Source organism: Caretta caretta, chromosome 4 (assembly GCF_965140235.1).
Source record: "Caretta caretta isolate rCarCar2 chromosome 4, rCarCar1.hap1, whole genome shotgun sequence".
NCBI lineage: Eukaryota > Metazoa > Chordata > Testudines > Cheloniidae > Caretta > Caretta caretta.
The window spans coordinates 23574420-23590710 of NC_134209.1; the positions used below are offsets into that span (position 1 = coordinate 23574420).

At 41.7% G+C, this 16291-nt stretch overlaps 1 protein-coding gene across 1 annotated transcript; it reads left to right on the plus strand.

Moving 5' to 3' along the window:
• The first annotated feature begins 404 nt into the window (after nt 1-404).
• Nucleotides 405-15775, plus strand: GRSF1 (G-rich RNA sequence binding factor 1). Its single transcript, XM_048849005.2, has 10 exons — nt 405-722; nt 2202-2355; nt 3384-3539; nt 5520-5663; nt 7904-8039; nt 11260-11450; nt 11596-11720; nt 13204-13339; nt 13597-13680; nt 15589-15775. The coding sequence occupies exons 1-9, from the start codon at nt 420-422 to the stop codon at nt 13653-13655; spliced, it is 1404 nt and encodes a 467-aa protein (XP_048704962.1). The 5' UTR covers nt 405-419; the 3' UTR covers nt 13656-13680; nt 15589-15775.
• Nucleotides 15776-16291: the final 516 nt, after the last annotated feature.

A 16291-nucleotide genomic window follows, 5' to 3' on the forward strand; every position in this document is an offset into this window, starting at 1 on the left:
GACAAGCCCTAACCCCTGTCTAGGTTCGGTCTAGCCGAGGTCTTTTCGCCAGGGGTTTCAGCGACCTGGGGGAGGGGGGAAGAGTCTCTCTTCTTCCGGGCTCGGAGCGTCCACACAGGGAGTCACCGGACACGACACCCCCCGTGTAGCCCAGGGCTCACCCCGGTACCACCGCAGGGGCTAAACCTAGCCCGCCCGCGGGAGGGGGCGGCGGGAGGCGCGAAGCGCCCAGTCCAGGCTGGGCCGGGCCCCCACTCGCCATGGCAACCAGCTCGGGGCCAGCCCCACCACCGCGCCAGGGCCTCCTGGGAAGGGGAGGCGGAGCCGCCCGCCCCGGGCCACCTGGTGTCCCCGCCGCAGCGCATGTGCCGGGCCCGCTCCGCCCCCGCCGCCGCCTCGCCTCGCTGCCGCCGCCGCCCATGGCCGGGACGCGCTGGGTGCTGGGCGCGCTGCTCCGGGGCTGCGGCTGTAGCTGCAGCAGCTGCCAGCGCACCGGGGCGGCCTGCCTGCCCCTGCGCCCCGCTGCCTCCGCCGCCGCCGGCCTGTCCGGCCTCTCCGGCCGCCGCCGGCTCCTGCTGCTGCTGGGGGCGGCGGCCGCGCAGAGCCGGGGCCTGCAAGTGGCGGTGGCCGCCGGCAGCCTGCCCAGCCCGGCCGGGCCCGGGTTCGGGGCCTTGCGGGGCCCGCTGCTGCACCCGGCCCACCCGGGGCGGAGCTACGGCCAGGTACCATCCCCCCCGCCGGCCGTATGGGGGGCGTAGGCCCTCGGCCCGCACCCCCTTCCCTGGGGAACCTCCACCCCACCCTAGGGGTCGCTGCTCCCCGTTTCTTGGGGGGGTTCCCAAAGGGCCCCCTGGTTGACATCCCGCCTTCAACTTTCTGGGGGACCCTGAAGGGGGGCGTAACTCCCCCCTCGATCTCTGGGGGATCTTGTGGGTGTTGCTTCATCCTCCCCTGACTACCCCTGCCCCCCCCCCCAGATTTCTGCAGGAATTCTCTGCCCCTGTCCCCCGAAATCTGCTCCCTTTTCTTCAGTCTGTAGGGGGGCGCCCATCTCTAGCCTCTGGGGGGGGGGTCACTCCCTTTTCCATCAACTCCCCCTTTCCTAGGGTCACTACCTGGGCTCGCTATCTCCTCCCTGGCACCCACTCTGAGTGATATAAGACTTTCCAGGGGGGAGAGGGGCTGTTTTTTCCTCCTCATGTTCCTGTGGGTAGCACCCAATCTTTATTGGCCACTGTGTCTGTTTATACCTAGGAGGTCAGTGGAAAAGCCATTTATTGGAGCCCTTACAGGGTTAAGAAGAAATTCTTGTCACCCTTGGGAGAACTCCCTTACCCAGCGTTGAAGGTCACCTCTGTTGCCTTCTCCATCGTGCCTAGGAGGGGAGGACATTATCTGAGATGTTAAATACCCAGTCTCTTGTCAAGATAGCAAATTAGAAGCCACAGACTTTTTTGTATAAGTAACTTCTCTAAGAATGCTATCATTCTGTAAAATGACTGTGAACTATTGTATACAGGGTTTTTTTCCCCTGTATTGTGTCTAATTTCTTGAATGCTGAGATTTGTGTAAGAAACTTTTTTTAAAAATGATTAATTGCCCAAATCTGCTAGACTTGTAGCATAGCATAAAATAGTTTTCAGAGGAAGGTCTTGTGTATCCTGTTGCCATTAGGCAACTGGCTCAGGGTCCCTAAAATTAAGTTTCTCATTACTTGCTCAGCTCATTTATTTCACTGTTCCTTCCATGCTCTCGGTGAGGAGTGTGTGGACTTTTCAATCCTATGTTTCAGCTTTAGAAAAAGTAAAACATGGTGAATTTTTCACAGAAACTGGGTCTGTGTTTGAGTTTGTAACAAAATAATCTGAGTAGTTTTCCCTTTTCTTCCAAAGATTTCAGGCACCTCTCAGTCATTAGGCATTATCTGTGGTGGAGACCCTGAAAAGCAGACTTTTTAAGAAATAGTTCTTTTTGTTTAAGTCATTTACTACTCCTGGGACTGAAAAAATCTGTATAAGGAGCAATCCTACAGTTTGACTGGGTAATCTAATAGACTGTTTTTATCTCTGTTTACTTCTCTGAACTGCTGGTGAGAGCCTGCACAATATTCATTTAATAGTTGTAACACAGAAGGGAATGATCACTGAAACAAGTAGTTGAGCAGCTGTTGTTAAAAATAATACTGTTTTCCTTTTTCAAAGGACTTGAGTTCCTCATTTCAAGATGAGTATCCTCCACTCTCAGAGTATGAACCAATTCCATCCAAGACTGGAGAGGAAGATGATGTGTTTCTTATCCGAGCCCAAGGATTGCCATACTCTTGCACTGTTGAAGATGTGCTTAGTTTTTTCGCTGGTATAATATCTGGTCTTATACAGAGATGTGATGTGGTTGAATGTGTTTTTAAATATTAATGATTGAACCTAAAACTTAAATCCTATGTTTACCGTTCAGTTCCATTTTTATAAGTATTTGATATGGTGGAGCTATTTATTCTGTGTTCAGTCTCTCTCTGTCTCATAAGGGTACAAATTAGGGCTGTTAAGCGATTAAAATAATTAATTGTGATTAAAAAAATTAATCCTGATTAATTACACTGTTTAACAATAATAGAATACCATTTATTTAAATATTTTTGGATTTTTTACATTTTTCAAATATTGATTTCAATTTTAACAGAATACAAAGTGTACAGTGCTCACTTTATTTTTTTATTACAAATATTTGCACTGTAAAAAAACAAATAGTATTTTTCAATTCACCTAATACAAGTACTGTAGTGCAATCTCTTTATCATGAAAGTTGAACTTACAAATGTAGAATTATGTACAAAAGAACCCTGCACTCATAAATAAAACACTGTAAAACTCTGCTTAATTGACAGCTCTTGTACAAATAAATCATTTAACTTTATTTTTAAAGTTATATTTTAAAATACTCATTATTTGAATTACAAACTCAAAAAATAAAAATTTGCCAAGCAGGTAAGGCCTTGATGCTACAATCTGATCCAAGTGGGTAGATCCTTGCATCCGTGCAGAGCTCTGCTGACTTCTGTGGCCCTCCATGTGGGTATAAATATCCACCTGTTTAGAACAGATTGTATGATCAAGGCCTTAAATTGATAACCAGTCGAAATTAAGGCAATGTATGATCCTAGTTGTGTGTATATGGAGATATCTCTATCTATAGATAGATAATGGCATCTGTATGGCATTTACTGTCCTGTGTTTGATATACTGTAGTGTGCTGCTTGGGTGAAATTTTATATAGGATCAGAATGTTCAGTTTCGATTGGACCAGCAGATTATGGTAAGGAAGAAACACAATAAATCAATACTGTGTTGTTTCTTTAACCATGTCTTTTGTGTGTAACTTTCTAGACTGCAGGATTCGAAATGGAGAGCGTGGGATACACTTCCTTTTAAACAGGGATGGCAAACGCAGAGGAGATGCTTTGATTGAACTAGAGTCAGAACAGGATGTGCAAAATGCCTTAGAAAAGCACCGGGAATATATGGGTCAGCGGTACGTGGAAGGTACGTGTAATCCATCTGTTTTGAAGATAACCTACATATATTAAAACAAGCGCAGAATATTTCGGAACAAAACTGAAGTTATATACTGTGTGGGAAACAGAGGGAAAAGTGTTGTAGAAGTTAAAAGGACTGAAACAGTAACTACAAGAAATGTGATTGTGGTTGTGAAGATTGTTGTATATCAATCAGTGTCAGCATACACAGTTTTACTATTTAGTACCTATAAGCAAAAACCTTTAGGCATTGTTCAGTGTTGTTGTTGTTTTTTTTTAACAACTCTTAATTCTAAAGAGGGCCTGGAGGGTAACTAGAGTTAAAGCTAGCTTCCTGTTTTGAACTTTATTTTCATATATGCTTTCCCTCTCTGCTCCCAAACTTCACCAAAACCAAATGAATCCCTTCAAAAGCTCAAATACCATGTCTTATCCCATGATTCCATTTTATGAAGAAGGTTAGGCAAATAATACAAAGAGCTTTGGAGAGAAGGGGATTGAAAAGTCATGGTTTAGTCTCCAAGAATTTCCTTACCTTTTTTTGCTTGTCATTTCTCTGAAATGGATTTACATACTTCAACCTTTTCTCCTCCTGTCGTTCTTCCAATAGAGCTGTTTGGAAAATGTATTCTTTTCCCATTGAAAATATCAACAAAGAACACTTTGTTTTTATCAAAATTGTCCACAAAAAATCAAAACCTGAGATACTTTGTCCAAAAATAAAAACATTTCATTTTTGAAATGCCTCCACAACCTGGGTATCTCATGCTCCCATCTTCCGCTATAGGCTGGGATTCCTGGTTGGACTCCATCTTTCATGATGCATCACAGTCTCCCCTCTTGATAAGGGAGGCTGTGCATCACGACATTCATACGGCTGCAGGGCATTATGTATTCCCAGGGAATTCTGCACCAACAGTTCTGCGCACAATATTTTAAAACACTGCAAAATTCTACATATTTTATTTGTCAAAAAAACCCACTATAATCACGCCAGTTTCAATTATTTTGGTAATTTATTTCAAAATACCTGTCAGCAAGCATGTCTGTAACAATAGACTACAAAAAAAAGACTCAGGAAATGTTTTCTGACCAATAGATTTGTTACTAGGCATATTAATACAGAATGCTGAGTAATTCATTTAAACTAGCATACAGAAACATATTTCCTGCACCCCTCAGAAACAATGCAAAGGCTTGGGGGAGTCGGGGTGACAGGGGAGCCAAAGGAGATGGAAGTAATTGCTGGGAAGAAGCTTGGGAATGAACCTGAAGTGTGGGTGGGAGAAGTATGGAACTGGGTTTTGGGTTTTTTAGAGCAGAGGAGGGATTGTTAAGGAGTTGGTGAACCTCCCCCATGCTGACCCTCCGCTTCTCCCATTCAGCCAGGCACATCTGCCCCCACCCCATGTGTCCCTGCATCGCCACTCCCCATTCAACCAGGCATATCTGCACACGTTCTCATGTAGCCCTGCACCTTCACTCAGCCAGGTATAGCTGCTCCTGTCTTCATCTGTCCCTGTGCCCCGATTCAGCCACCCCCATTCCCACACTACAGGATCTGTCGGTTGCTGTGTGGCTTGCAGGTTTGAAGGGGATTCCTTTCCCCGTTACATAAGTTTCATAGATTCATAAAATATCAGAGTTGGAAGGGACCTCAGGAGATCATCTAGTCCAACCCCCTGCTCAAAGCAGGACCAATCCCCAATTTTGCCCCAGAACCCCCTAAATGGCCCCCTCAAGGATTGAACTCGCAACCCTGGGTTTAGCAGGCCAATGCTCAAACCACTGAGCTATCCCTCCCCCCATTGTAAAAGTTTTTTAAACTTCTCGGGAAACCCAAGTGAAAACTACAGTTAAAGTTGAAAGAATCCTATTGCTTCAGCCCAAAACCAAGAAGAGACTCTTTCTTTCTTCAGGGTGACTTTGCAGAGGTTGGGGTGCAAAGGAAAATATACAGTCTAGTCTTGTCTTGTATTCTTTGCAGTTTTTGAAATACATAATGAAGATGTAGATGCCATATTGAAGAGTCTGCAGTCCAGTTCATCCCCTGCAGTTAATGATGGAGTTGTACGCCTCAGAGGCCTTCCTTACAGTTGTACTGAAGCAGACATTTCAGAGTTCTTTGCAGGTGACTTAAGACTTTTTTCTTTTCAGCTAATATCTTCTAAATAATATCTTCTGCTTAGCTGATGTAAATTTGAGTTGTAGAAATTCTCAAGTGCAATATGGTGATGTCGTCTTCTCCTGCTGTCTGCAGGACATGTTGATACTTATGGCTCTCACAATTACTGGGCTAACTGCACCTCTGACCCCTTCTGGTCTGACTGCACACATTCTCAGGTGTGGTGGCATCACGCAGTTTTCCCACTCTCACACCGAGCCTTTGGCTGCAGTCCCCTGGTACTAACCATGATTAACTGAGCAGGTCCAATTTAAATTCAGAACCTGCTGCCCTCTTCCCTCCAAGGGCTGTGACCAGTGGTATCCAGTGACTAGGCAGCCTTCTTAAAGCAAACTGGTTCATGGAGTTTAAGGCCAGAGGAGATTATTAGATGATCTAATCTGATCTCCTGTATATCACAGGCCACCAGCATCCACATGCTAAACCCAGCAACCAAAATTAGACCAAAATGTTATATCCCACAAGAGACTACACCACTGTGTGCCGCAGGCAGAGAATAGGAAATCAGAAGCATTTCAGAGAAAAAGATCTTAAAACAATAAACTGACTGTACACTTGTCTGTCAGCCTTCTGCATGGGAACACTGGCAGGTCTAAGCTTCCTGCATAACACCCCTACATGACACTCTCTGCCCTTAACTCACAAACCAGTTCCCCCCTTTACTTCAGGCAGTGTGTCATCCTGCTCAGTCTTTTGATCACCCTTCTTCACAGCTGGTAAGTCATTTTTAACAGTTTTTAACCCTTTGATCTTTTAGCGCCCAGCCCTGGTAAAACAAGCCTTGCAGCTCTGTAGGAAACAAAATAAAGTATCCTTGAAGTCAATATCTTTGCTACTGTCTTTCCAGTGTCTGCTGGGATGTGCCCTCGCTGAATTAAACCAATATAGGTGTATAATAAACCTTTCACTAGCCCTACTATATTTACACAGTCTCTCGGTCACTAGGTCACCTACAATATTAACACACACATACACAGCAACTCCACATCTGCTGCTCTGGCATCCTCAGAAGGCAATAGTGCAGCAATTACAAATTCTGCCGACAGCTCCTAGAAGAGGGAGGAGCAGCACCCATTAAGACTTGGGATGCATGCGCACCATCAAAGCAGAACAGAATCCTGTTGCTGAGGGGTGGCCCACGCTGATTGGGGAGAGAGTTTGCTTCCCTTCTGGGCTCTGCAGGATTGGCTTCCACTTTGTGTAGCCAAGATTAGGATGAAAATAAGATGAAAAAGTTAAGGCACATAATAGATAAAATGGTGTCAAAATGAAATATCACCGACGGTATATTGTGCACCTCTTCATAATGTGATCACTCCTTTCCTATGTAGTTTGAGCATTGAAATAGTTAACAATGTTGATATTTAAATGATCCTCACTAGTTAACACATGACTGAGAGAAATGTGAACTGTCAAATTCATCAAAGCCACTGTTTCAGGCTGTCTGCAAACTCAGGCAGATGTTGCTGTGTCGCCTTCAAAACGTGAACAGACTGTGTTTAAAGTCATAACAGCTAGATAGGTACTTACTAACAAATATGATGGAGAACAAGATGACAGCCCTCCAGGAAAAAATCAGTTGAACAACTCAGCCCAGCCTGGTCCATTTCAAGCCTTGGTTTAGAGTTAGCATAGAGGTTTAGAAGCTCTAGGGTATATCAAACATCATGATTATATCTCTGGCTTCTCTAAAGTGTGGCAGGAAGGATTGCACAGGGGAAAAATAATTAATCATTTAAGTATGGTTGAATACTTCCCCTGACTTCTGTGTGGGCTGGTAGAAATTGAGAATAAGTCTGACAAAATGAGCACCTGCCAGCTGTTGAGTAGGGAGAACTTGTTCATGTGCTTTAGGTCCTCTGTCCTTAAACAAAAAAACAACCCCCAATAGAAGAATGTAGAGAACTGAAATCTTGTAGTAATCACTTATTTTCCCTTTGAAAACTCAGGCAGACAAACATTTCAGAGAGTAAAGCTCATATAAAAGTAAACTTTATGTACAAATCAAGGAAAAGGTAGAAAAGGAATAAGTTTTAAAAAAATCCAAAACGTTCAGTACTTGATCAGTTCTATTCAGGGCAGCTTGTTAGTTCAGAAGTAGGTAAGTTTTCATCTTTTTAAAACAAGAGAAGGAAAAATGCATATGCTACAGCTCATATAAAAAAATGTTTTTCCCCCCCCCAAAGGTTTGGATATAGTTGAGATGACTTTTGTCATGGATCAGAGAGGAAGAAGGAAAACAGGAGAAGCTTTTGTGCAGTTTGCAGCACCAGAAATGGCAAATCAAGCCTTGTTAAAGCATAAGGAGGAAATTGGGAATCGGTATGTGTTTCAGTGTGGTTAACTAAGTGTTTTACATTAGGACTTTAATCTAAAGATACAGAATAATTTAAAGCTTGTGGATATAAACAGTGAACAAACATAACTGTGTTCACCTTTTTGTTCCAAATTGTTCATTGACAGTATGCTCTTTCACTCCCCCTCCTTGCCTTGATTACCTTGCTTTTCACTAAGTGATGTGTGTATTACCCCAGCCATACATGCTAGCATGAGTGTCGTTTGAAACATTTTGTGCAGCGTGAAGACTTGGTGAGATGTTTTGATCTAATATTTAGGATTCTTAAGGGAACTGGATGCCTTTCATTAGACAGTGAAGGTTAAAAAGTTTCTGGGAGATGTAGTCCGTTACTCTGGCCTAATCCGGGATTCTGGCTTTAACAGTACCCATCTAATTTAAATGGGAACATTATGGAATAATTTTGCAGGAGAATAGGTAAAGCATCTGATGGGCTGGGATAGTCTTTCCAAGGCCATTTTTTTGATGCCTGCAATTGGGTGGAATCTGGTGCATGCCAAATTGAAAAAAAATTGTTCTTCTGAAATGTATTTTAAAGAGGTCTGAGTCATTCCTCTCAGAGGTTATCCAGACAGTATCTAGAGGGAGGAGTAACAAACTGGGTTGTGTCTGCTTCCCCTTTAATTAGAACATGGCTTGACAAGTATATTCCATCTATTAAAATTCTTTCTTAATGTTTAAATATTTTTCCTTCTGTTTAGTATTTGTAGATGGTTGCCATAGCTACCTTTTTCTCTGGGTGTTTTGTTAACCTATTTTCACCTGTAAATCATACTTGCTAAAATCTCTAGCATCTTTGGTCTCCTTTGCATTGCCTGCACCGTATCAGTGTTATCTGTAATGAAGAGATCTTAGTTGTATACAATACTAACCATGGCTTCACCAAAGTGGGATTGTTACCTCAGTCATTACATATAAAATCCTTATTAACACATCCCAGGAAAGCTGCTTTTGCTTTTTGTTTCTTGTAGTTTCAGCATACTGCGAGCCTCTAATCTGACATCCCTCATCCTTTCTCTCCCCTAGATTTTTTTTCACATTATTGCTTTCTATGGCCCCAGCTGTAACTAGGAACAGACTAATTTAGCAATTGTGGTTAAACACTATTGAGGCCAACTTTACTCTAACGCTGTTTGGTCCAGCCTGTGTGAACAGGACCAAATCATGATTTCATTAGGTTCTTAATAAAAGGATAACCTAGAAAGAGGCCTTGGCTATTTTGTGATAACTTCCCCTCTCTCATATGAATGGGGTCCTATTAATATTCCTTGATATTGCAGTTCATCTTGGTCTGTTTTTCTGGAACTTTCTGTTTATCTAAATTGTGTGTTATCCCATTGATTTTCACTCCATTCTTTAAAAATTGGGCCCCTTGGCAATCATCTTCCACTCTTTTCTTGATTCCTGACTAATTTTGTATAATCTAAGTTTGTTATTAACTGTACTTCCTTATTAATATTTCCTTGTGTTACATCTAATAGCACCTTAAATTATTAAAAGAGAAAGGACATTCTAAGTGACTTTCCACTGTCCATGCAGCTTGCATCTGTTTAGCCACTGAAAATAGAATAGATGGTTTATTTTTCAGCACTAGTACAGTGCTGATCCACCGGAATTCATACTGCTACAGGAGAAGTTTAAAAATAGCATTTTTTTTAAAATAAAAATTATTATTTATGCAACAAAATGTAAATTTTGGTTCTGAATTAAGTTGATAGCATCCTTTCAAACACTGAAGTAGACTCCATTTAAGAGGCCACATCTACACTACCCGCCGGATCAGCGGGTAGTGATTGATTTATCGGGGATCAATTTATCGCGTCTAGTGTAAATGTGATAAATAGATCCCCGATCGCTTGCTGTTGACTCTGGAACCCCACCAGGGTGAGAGGTGGAAGTGGAGTCCATCAATCCCGCACTGCGAGGATGCGAAGTAAGTGATTCTAAGTCTATCAAAGATACGTCGACTTCAGCTACACTGTAGACTAAAGATCTTGTCCATACCAAATTGATGTTCTGTGTGGCTTTTATTATCATGACTGTTGCACAGAAATGTGGTTTTTCTCTTTTCTGGTGGCTCCTAATGTCCCTGGGCACCATATCTGGGTTCCCCATCTTCCTGAATATTCATTCTTGTCTTTTAGGAGCCCTTCTGAAGGGGCTCAGCACTTTTGATTGCCATTTTCATAATTTCAGCACTCCCGGTTAAGTGCTCTGGGATTTAGTACCGTGGATTGCATGATACCTAATAGCTTGTAAGATTTAAAGACCCAGAATGGCTACAGGCTTGCTTCGGTCCTTTTGATGATTTTATTGAGGTAGAGAATTATGGAAGGAGGAACACAGAGGTGTTGGTGCATTTGTTCCTTGAAGGATGAGGGCTGTAATTTTACAGTGGATTTCAGTTAGGATAAGACACTTGTCCCTCTTATGCTTGCATCTTTTACCCTGATTAATTTGATTCTGGATCCTTTGCAATTACACTGTTTATGGCCCAACCAGTTTTGTATCAAAACCTCAGTATTTCTAGGTAAACTTTAACTCAACTCTAGACAGGACTGTACTGAAAGCTTTAATGAAATGTAGCTGTATGAAGTCAGTGCATGCCATTAGAGCACCACACTTCCACTTTCTTCATCTGATACAATTGTTTCATCTCATGCTCTTTGGAACTGTGCTTATGTATGGATCAGAACATTATTTTCTTCTACATGCTTTCCTAACTTATTCTGCTATTTTTAGTACTGAATTGGTCTGTAGGAGTGCTGCAAATGTAGCCACCCTTCAAGTGGCTACATAGTCACATAAGTGTTGAACAAACTGCAGGGTTTTAGAATCCCATTAACACTTGAAATCACTGTGACCATTTTGGATTTACTCCGGAGAAGCAGCAAGTAGTTTTCTAAAGCTTTAAAAGATTAATTTTAAGTTGCAGAGGTAGGCTTATTTGGTGCAGTTGAAAACTTAGCTTTAAAATGACTGTCCAGAATTCTCTGCTTCTTAATGAATCTCATGCTAGCTGCAAGTTGTGATACGTGATTTTCAGCTCCCACAAAGCAGCATCCAGTAGGAACTCTGATAGCACGACACTTGAAAGTAATTGAACATTTTTGAAAATTCAGTATTCTTTCGATGGGTGTGTAGGCATACCATGTAATCCTTTTACCTTTTACCTTTTAAATCTAGATATATAGAAATATTTCCAAGTAGGAGGAGTGAAGTTCGAACCCATAGCGGTTCGTACAGGGGGAAGATGATGATGAAGAATACTTATCCAACTGCTAAACTGATAAAAGAATCCGAATCAGTCTTTGAAGAAAATGAATTGAGTCAGACCCTAGGACCAACAGCAGCTTGTGAAAGTGAAAAAGAAAACGGTGAGTTGTTGCGTTTGTTCTTTGAAGCTCCTTTGCATTTTGTCACTCTTGCTTTTGTCTGCACTGTGTACACATGCATACAAACCATTTTTATGGAAGAGTGTAATGTTGCAAGTACTAACGCTACTTTTGTTCACCTGTGAAGAATCTTATAGAGAAGTGATTGAAAAGCCTCGGGATGCTTCAGAATTCGGGAGTACCTCATCACCGCTGCATTTTGTCCATCTGAGAGGTCTGCCTTTCCAAGCTAGTGCCCAAGACATTGTAAATGTACGTTACAGTATGATCACTTGAATATACAGCATTGGTGACCATTTAAACCCTGATTACACTTTGAAGAGTATCAACCTTTTGCACTATAAATATTTTAATGCTGCCTAATTTCCAGATGGATTGCATGCGGAAACTCAGGATGTTTTAAAGAGTTGAAAGGACAAGATTCAGACACATTGTGGGGGATGGTGGGTGGGAGCAGAAGTCAAGGGATGGGTGGGTAGAACAGGTTCAATAGCTAATTAAATCCTTATAGTTAAAGTTCCCCACTTACTACTGTAAATTTAACTTTTGGTAGATGCACATACAATTTCTGCCTCGGAGTGTGAAAATTCTCAGGCCTAAAAAAATCCTCCTAGCTCTGTTACAAGTCACTTGGCTTGTGGTATCTGAGGCTGTAATAGAGGTCATTATTCCATAGCCGAGTCCTCCGTCTTGCTTATTTTATTTAACATTTTATGGTTCAGTAGAGCCTAGAGGCCTCAACTAAGTTGCTGTGTCATTGTGGTAGGCACTGTTCAAATGGTCTGTTCTAAAGTGCTGCCAGGCCTCGGTTTTGTGCTAAAGTATCTGAGCTAGTACTGCTAATAGCAGAGCCTGGGGGAAAAGGTAAAACTAAGGTGAAGTCAAAGAGTAACAAGAACAGCAGAGCGTGAAGCTTCACTAGGAGAATATTTTTGGGTAAAGATGTTAAACAAAATAGACTGTCCTGCTTTCTTCTCCCCATTCTGTCTTGCATGTGTGTCTTGTTAAAAGAGAACGATAAGAACAGATTTTTTCAATAGCCTAAGGCATACCACTGTGGGTGACTGCTCTTGTGTACGTGTTCATGCCAGATCTTTTAAATAAACTTCTCTGCAGATCAATCAAAAAAATCTTGTTTTAAAACTGAATGGGTTTGATAAGATTTGTCCAATATAACCAGCATTTGTCCCCATGTTTAGCTGTAAGCATGGCTATGCAATCGATACAGCTGAGGGTTTTTTATTTTCTGGTGGGGGGAGGGGAAATAGTTAATCTAAATAGAGGTAGGAGACATGGTGTTTGTTCTGACAAACAGGACACTTTTCCATGCAAGGTGGTGAATGTCAGGGCACATGAGCAAATTTAGTCAAAAGGGTTTGTCGAATAAAAAGGGTTCAGATAAATATGATTGTGCTTATCTAAGCAGCAGCAAATTTAACTGACCATTTTACTTCAACTTGGGTATTCCCTTTATAGTGAGAAACCAAGTTGTAACAAAATGGTCAGCTAACTTGGATGCTGGAAGGAATCTTGTATATAAGCGGAAGAAAAATGGTAACTAACTGTAAAACATTTTAATTCTATCAAATAGGAGTTCCCAAGGTTTGAAATATTAACACTGCAATAAACTTGTAGAATTAAACTGCATAGCTTACCTCCTCCCCATTGCTCCATCTTGCCTTTCAGTTTGACTCTTACCTGCTAGCCATATATACTTAGGTTTTGTTTTCTTTAGTTTTTTGCTCCACTGAAACCTGCAAAAATCACCATGGAATATAATTCCAGTGGGAAAGCTACAGGAGAAGCAGATGTACATTTTGAGACTCATGAAGATGCAGTTGCTGCTATGGCTAAGGACAGGTCACACGTGCGTAAGTAGTGCTTGCATGTCTTTCTGCTGTGCAGTCTTGCTGTGGAGCCCGGTAGTGCCAGTCATCTGGAACATCTTGTCAGGCCTTGAGCTGTCTACTGATCGCGTAGTACAGAGTACCTTTCAATGTCTAGGCCTTGAATTGTTCAGGCCTGAAATGTTTAACTCTGCTCAGTGTGTCTGTTGTATGCACTATACAGGCTTACTTTTTTGTTGTTGTTCAGAAACGTTATAAACCATTTTGTAATTATTCCCCAGAGCATAGATATATTGAATTATTTCTGAATTCATCTCCAAAAAGAAAACAAGATTGCTAGTGACAGTGGCACAATCTCAGACTAGGTAAGTGTATTAACTCCTTCCCCCACTTGAAATGCATGCTGTTTCCAAAGATGGACAATTTGACCCTTATTTCATAGGCGTACTCATATAGCACACTGCCTGTATGCAGTACTTCAGCTATTTAAGACAAGTAGCTTAAAGTCAAAATCTAAGTCTAGACTGTTCAAACAACCATACCTAAAGTTAAGCATCTAAATTTATAATGAATTTCTCAGAGGTCTTATTTCAGGCACCCAAATTTGAACATTTTGACCTAAGGACCCCATCCAACTCCTGTTTAAAATATTCTTTTCCTTAATGGAGTTGGATGAGGCCCTCATTTAGACAATACTCAGTGAAGCATGACAGAACTGAGTGGGATGCTGTGGCACGTCAGACTCTTTTTTGCTGGACAGAAATTGATAGGACTCTCAGTTAAGCAGTGAACTTGTGCTGGAATTCAGATTTTAAAGTGTCATCCCCCCACTCCACCCCCAACCCAAATCCACTGATTCTCTGGTTACTGTGGAAGGTGAAATGAAAGCCTAGGCTCATGAGTTTCTCAGTTGTGGAACTAATTTTTGTGAGTTGTGTACCTGAAAAATGTATTGACCATTTCTACAGCAGTGGAGTGCCATGAGAAGCAAAACTTGTAACCCTTGATAGCATTTGAAATAGCTGACTTGTTCAACATTCTTTCTTGGTGACATGGGAGATACGTTGCCTACATCATGGGTGATGGAACTGGGCAAATGAGAGAATGTATGTGAGAGAGCAATCTTGACTTTTTTGATCCAGCCTCCTCTGAGTCAAGTGTTGTTGCCACTGGCCAGTGTCAAAATTTGTTCACTTAAGCAAACGTCTTTTAAGGCTTTTCATGATAACCGCTGGCTTTCAGTCATTCTTAAAAAGCCCATGTTGTGGCTGTGCTTGGACTGTGAGCCTGCTACATGAAGTCCACCTGATAGAGAACCATCATGAGCTTTGTTCAAGCACTGAGGTGGAAGAAAGCAAGATGCTCCACAGGAGCATAATACTTGGATCAGCTGAGCCAAGAAAAAGGGGTGGAGATTAAACACATGCAGTTGAAGTTGTTGCTGATTGAAGCCTATTTAACCTGATATGTAGTTGCCTGCAGTGAACACCTGGGGCTGCTGTCCTGCTGCAGGGAGATTGTCCTCAGGCTATAGGGCTCTGAGACACAATTGTAGATTCTTCCCTTAAGTGTTTTGTGCAAAATATAAATGTTGGCTTTATTTTTTTAAATTAACTTTTTTTGATTGAGTAGAACTTTAGAATATATTCCTTGCATAGAAGAGTGTTCCCATCTCTCCCCCTTCACTTTCCTAGTCTGATCTCTGTAGCAAATGCAGTGGAAGATGGAACCTGCTCAAGTGCTACATTGATTAGGTTAGAGGTAAGAGACTAGTTGAGTTTCAAGGCTTTGATCTTCTTTGCCAGGTGTAGCAGACACTTATCCCATGCATAACTTGAAGACCATCTCCAACACTGCTTTTTGTTACTTGAGGAAGCAGTAACTGTTCTACCCTTGCACTACACGTCTGCTGCAAAGTCTGATAGGAGTATTTAGCACTATCTATGACCTCTTTAATGGGCATGCTGGTGAGCAGTCTTATTGAAAATGGGTTAATTTGCAGAGCATGATTTGGTTTAGCTCTGGGCTTGGATCTCCTCCAGTTCAGCAGACTTGTCAGAGGACCTGCTTATACCATTTTAAAGAGCTGCTTGTTTCAGTGGTGGCTTAATTTAGGTAAGCTTTTGAGTGTTCCTGACAACTTAAGAGTTGTTGAGAGTAGAGAACTCTCAAACACCACTAGGGGAAGGGTGTTGGGGTGGAAGAAAAAGTTAGCATTTGCCAAATGAGAGCTTCTGATACCCAATCTCTAACATTTTTTCCTTTCTTTTCAGAATGAAGCAAGAACTGTTTCGTTTGCTCATCATTCTTGGAGCTAGAAGGAGGTGCTCCTGTTCGGTAGCAAAGATAAACCACAGAGGACATCTTGTTTTTCCAAAGGCAATTCAATCTGTATCTAAAACTATTCAGCATGGGTTTGTGTAGTAAAGCGCACAATAAATGGTTTTCACACTGTGGAAATTGTCTGTAAAAACAAAATTAAGGTTGATTCCATAAACTGTCCTTGTATTATAGTAATTGTTACAGTACAGGCAGGGGTAAGTTCTGATCTAGGTTGTTGCTGTGACTGAAATATCACCTACTTGTTGCATTACTGTTCAACAGCTTATTTTTGACCTAAGCTGCTTAACAGTTCTTAGTAGGTAAGAACCCTTTGTTTAAAGATTCCAGCAATAGTTGAGCACCCTCTGAACAATGCTGTCAACTTAACGAGAGCCCAACTACCTCATAGCTTTGTATAATTTAAATATCCTAGAAAATGCTTGGAAATGCAAAAGCATGGTAGAGAGAGAGTCTAAAACACAGAATGTGTTTCTAATATAGATTTTGTAATGGTTCCACAACTCTTACCTATTGTTTTAACAGGTGCTTTCCTTTGTCATCTAAAACAGGCATCCCTCATCCCATTGTGCTTAAGGATGGAGTTAACACTTTGAAATTGCCTGAGCTTATTAAACTTCTACAAATTTACGTACA

Excerpts from the sequence above, each read along its gene's own strand:
- GRSF1 (XM_048849005.2), top strand. The coding sequence starts at position 420 with ATGGCCGGGACGCGCTGGGTGCTGGGCGCGCTGCTCCGGGGCTGCGGC. Across the intron at positions 5,664-7,903 it reads CATTTCAGAGTTCTTTGCAG|GTTTGGATATAGTTGAGATG; the intron begins GTGACTTAAGAC and ends CCCCCCCCAAAG. Across the intron at positions 11,721-13,203 it reads GTGCCCAAGACATTGTAAAT|TTTTTTGCTCCACTGAAACC; the intron begins GTACGTTACAGT and ends TGTTTTCTTTAG.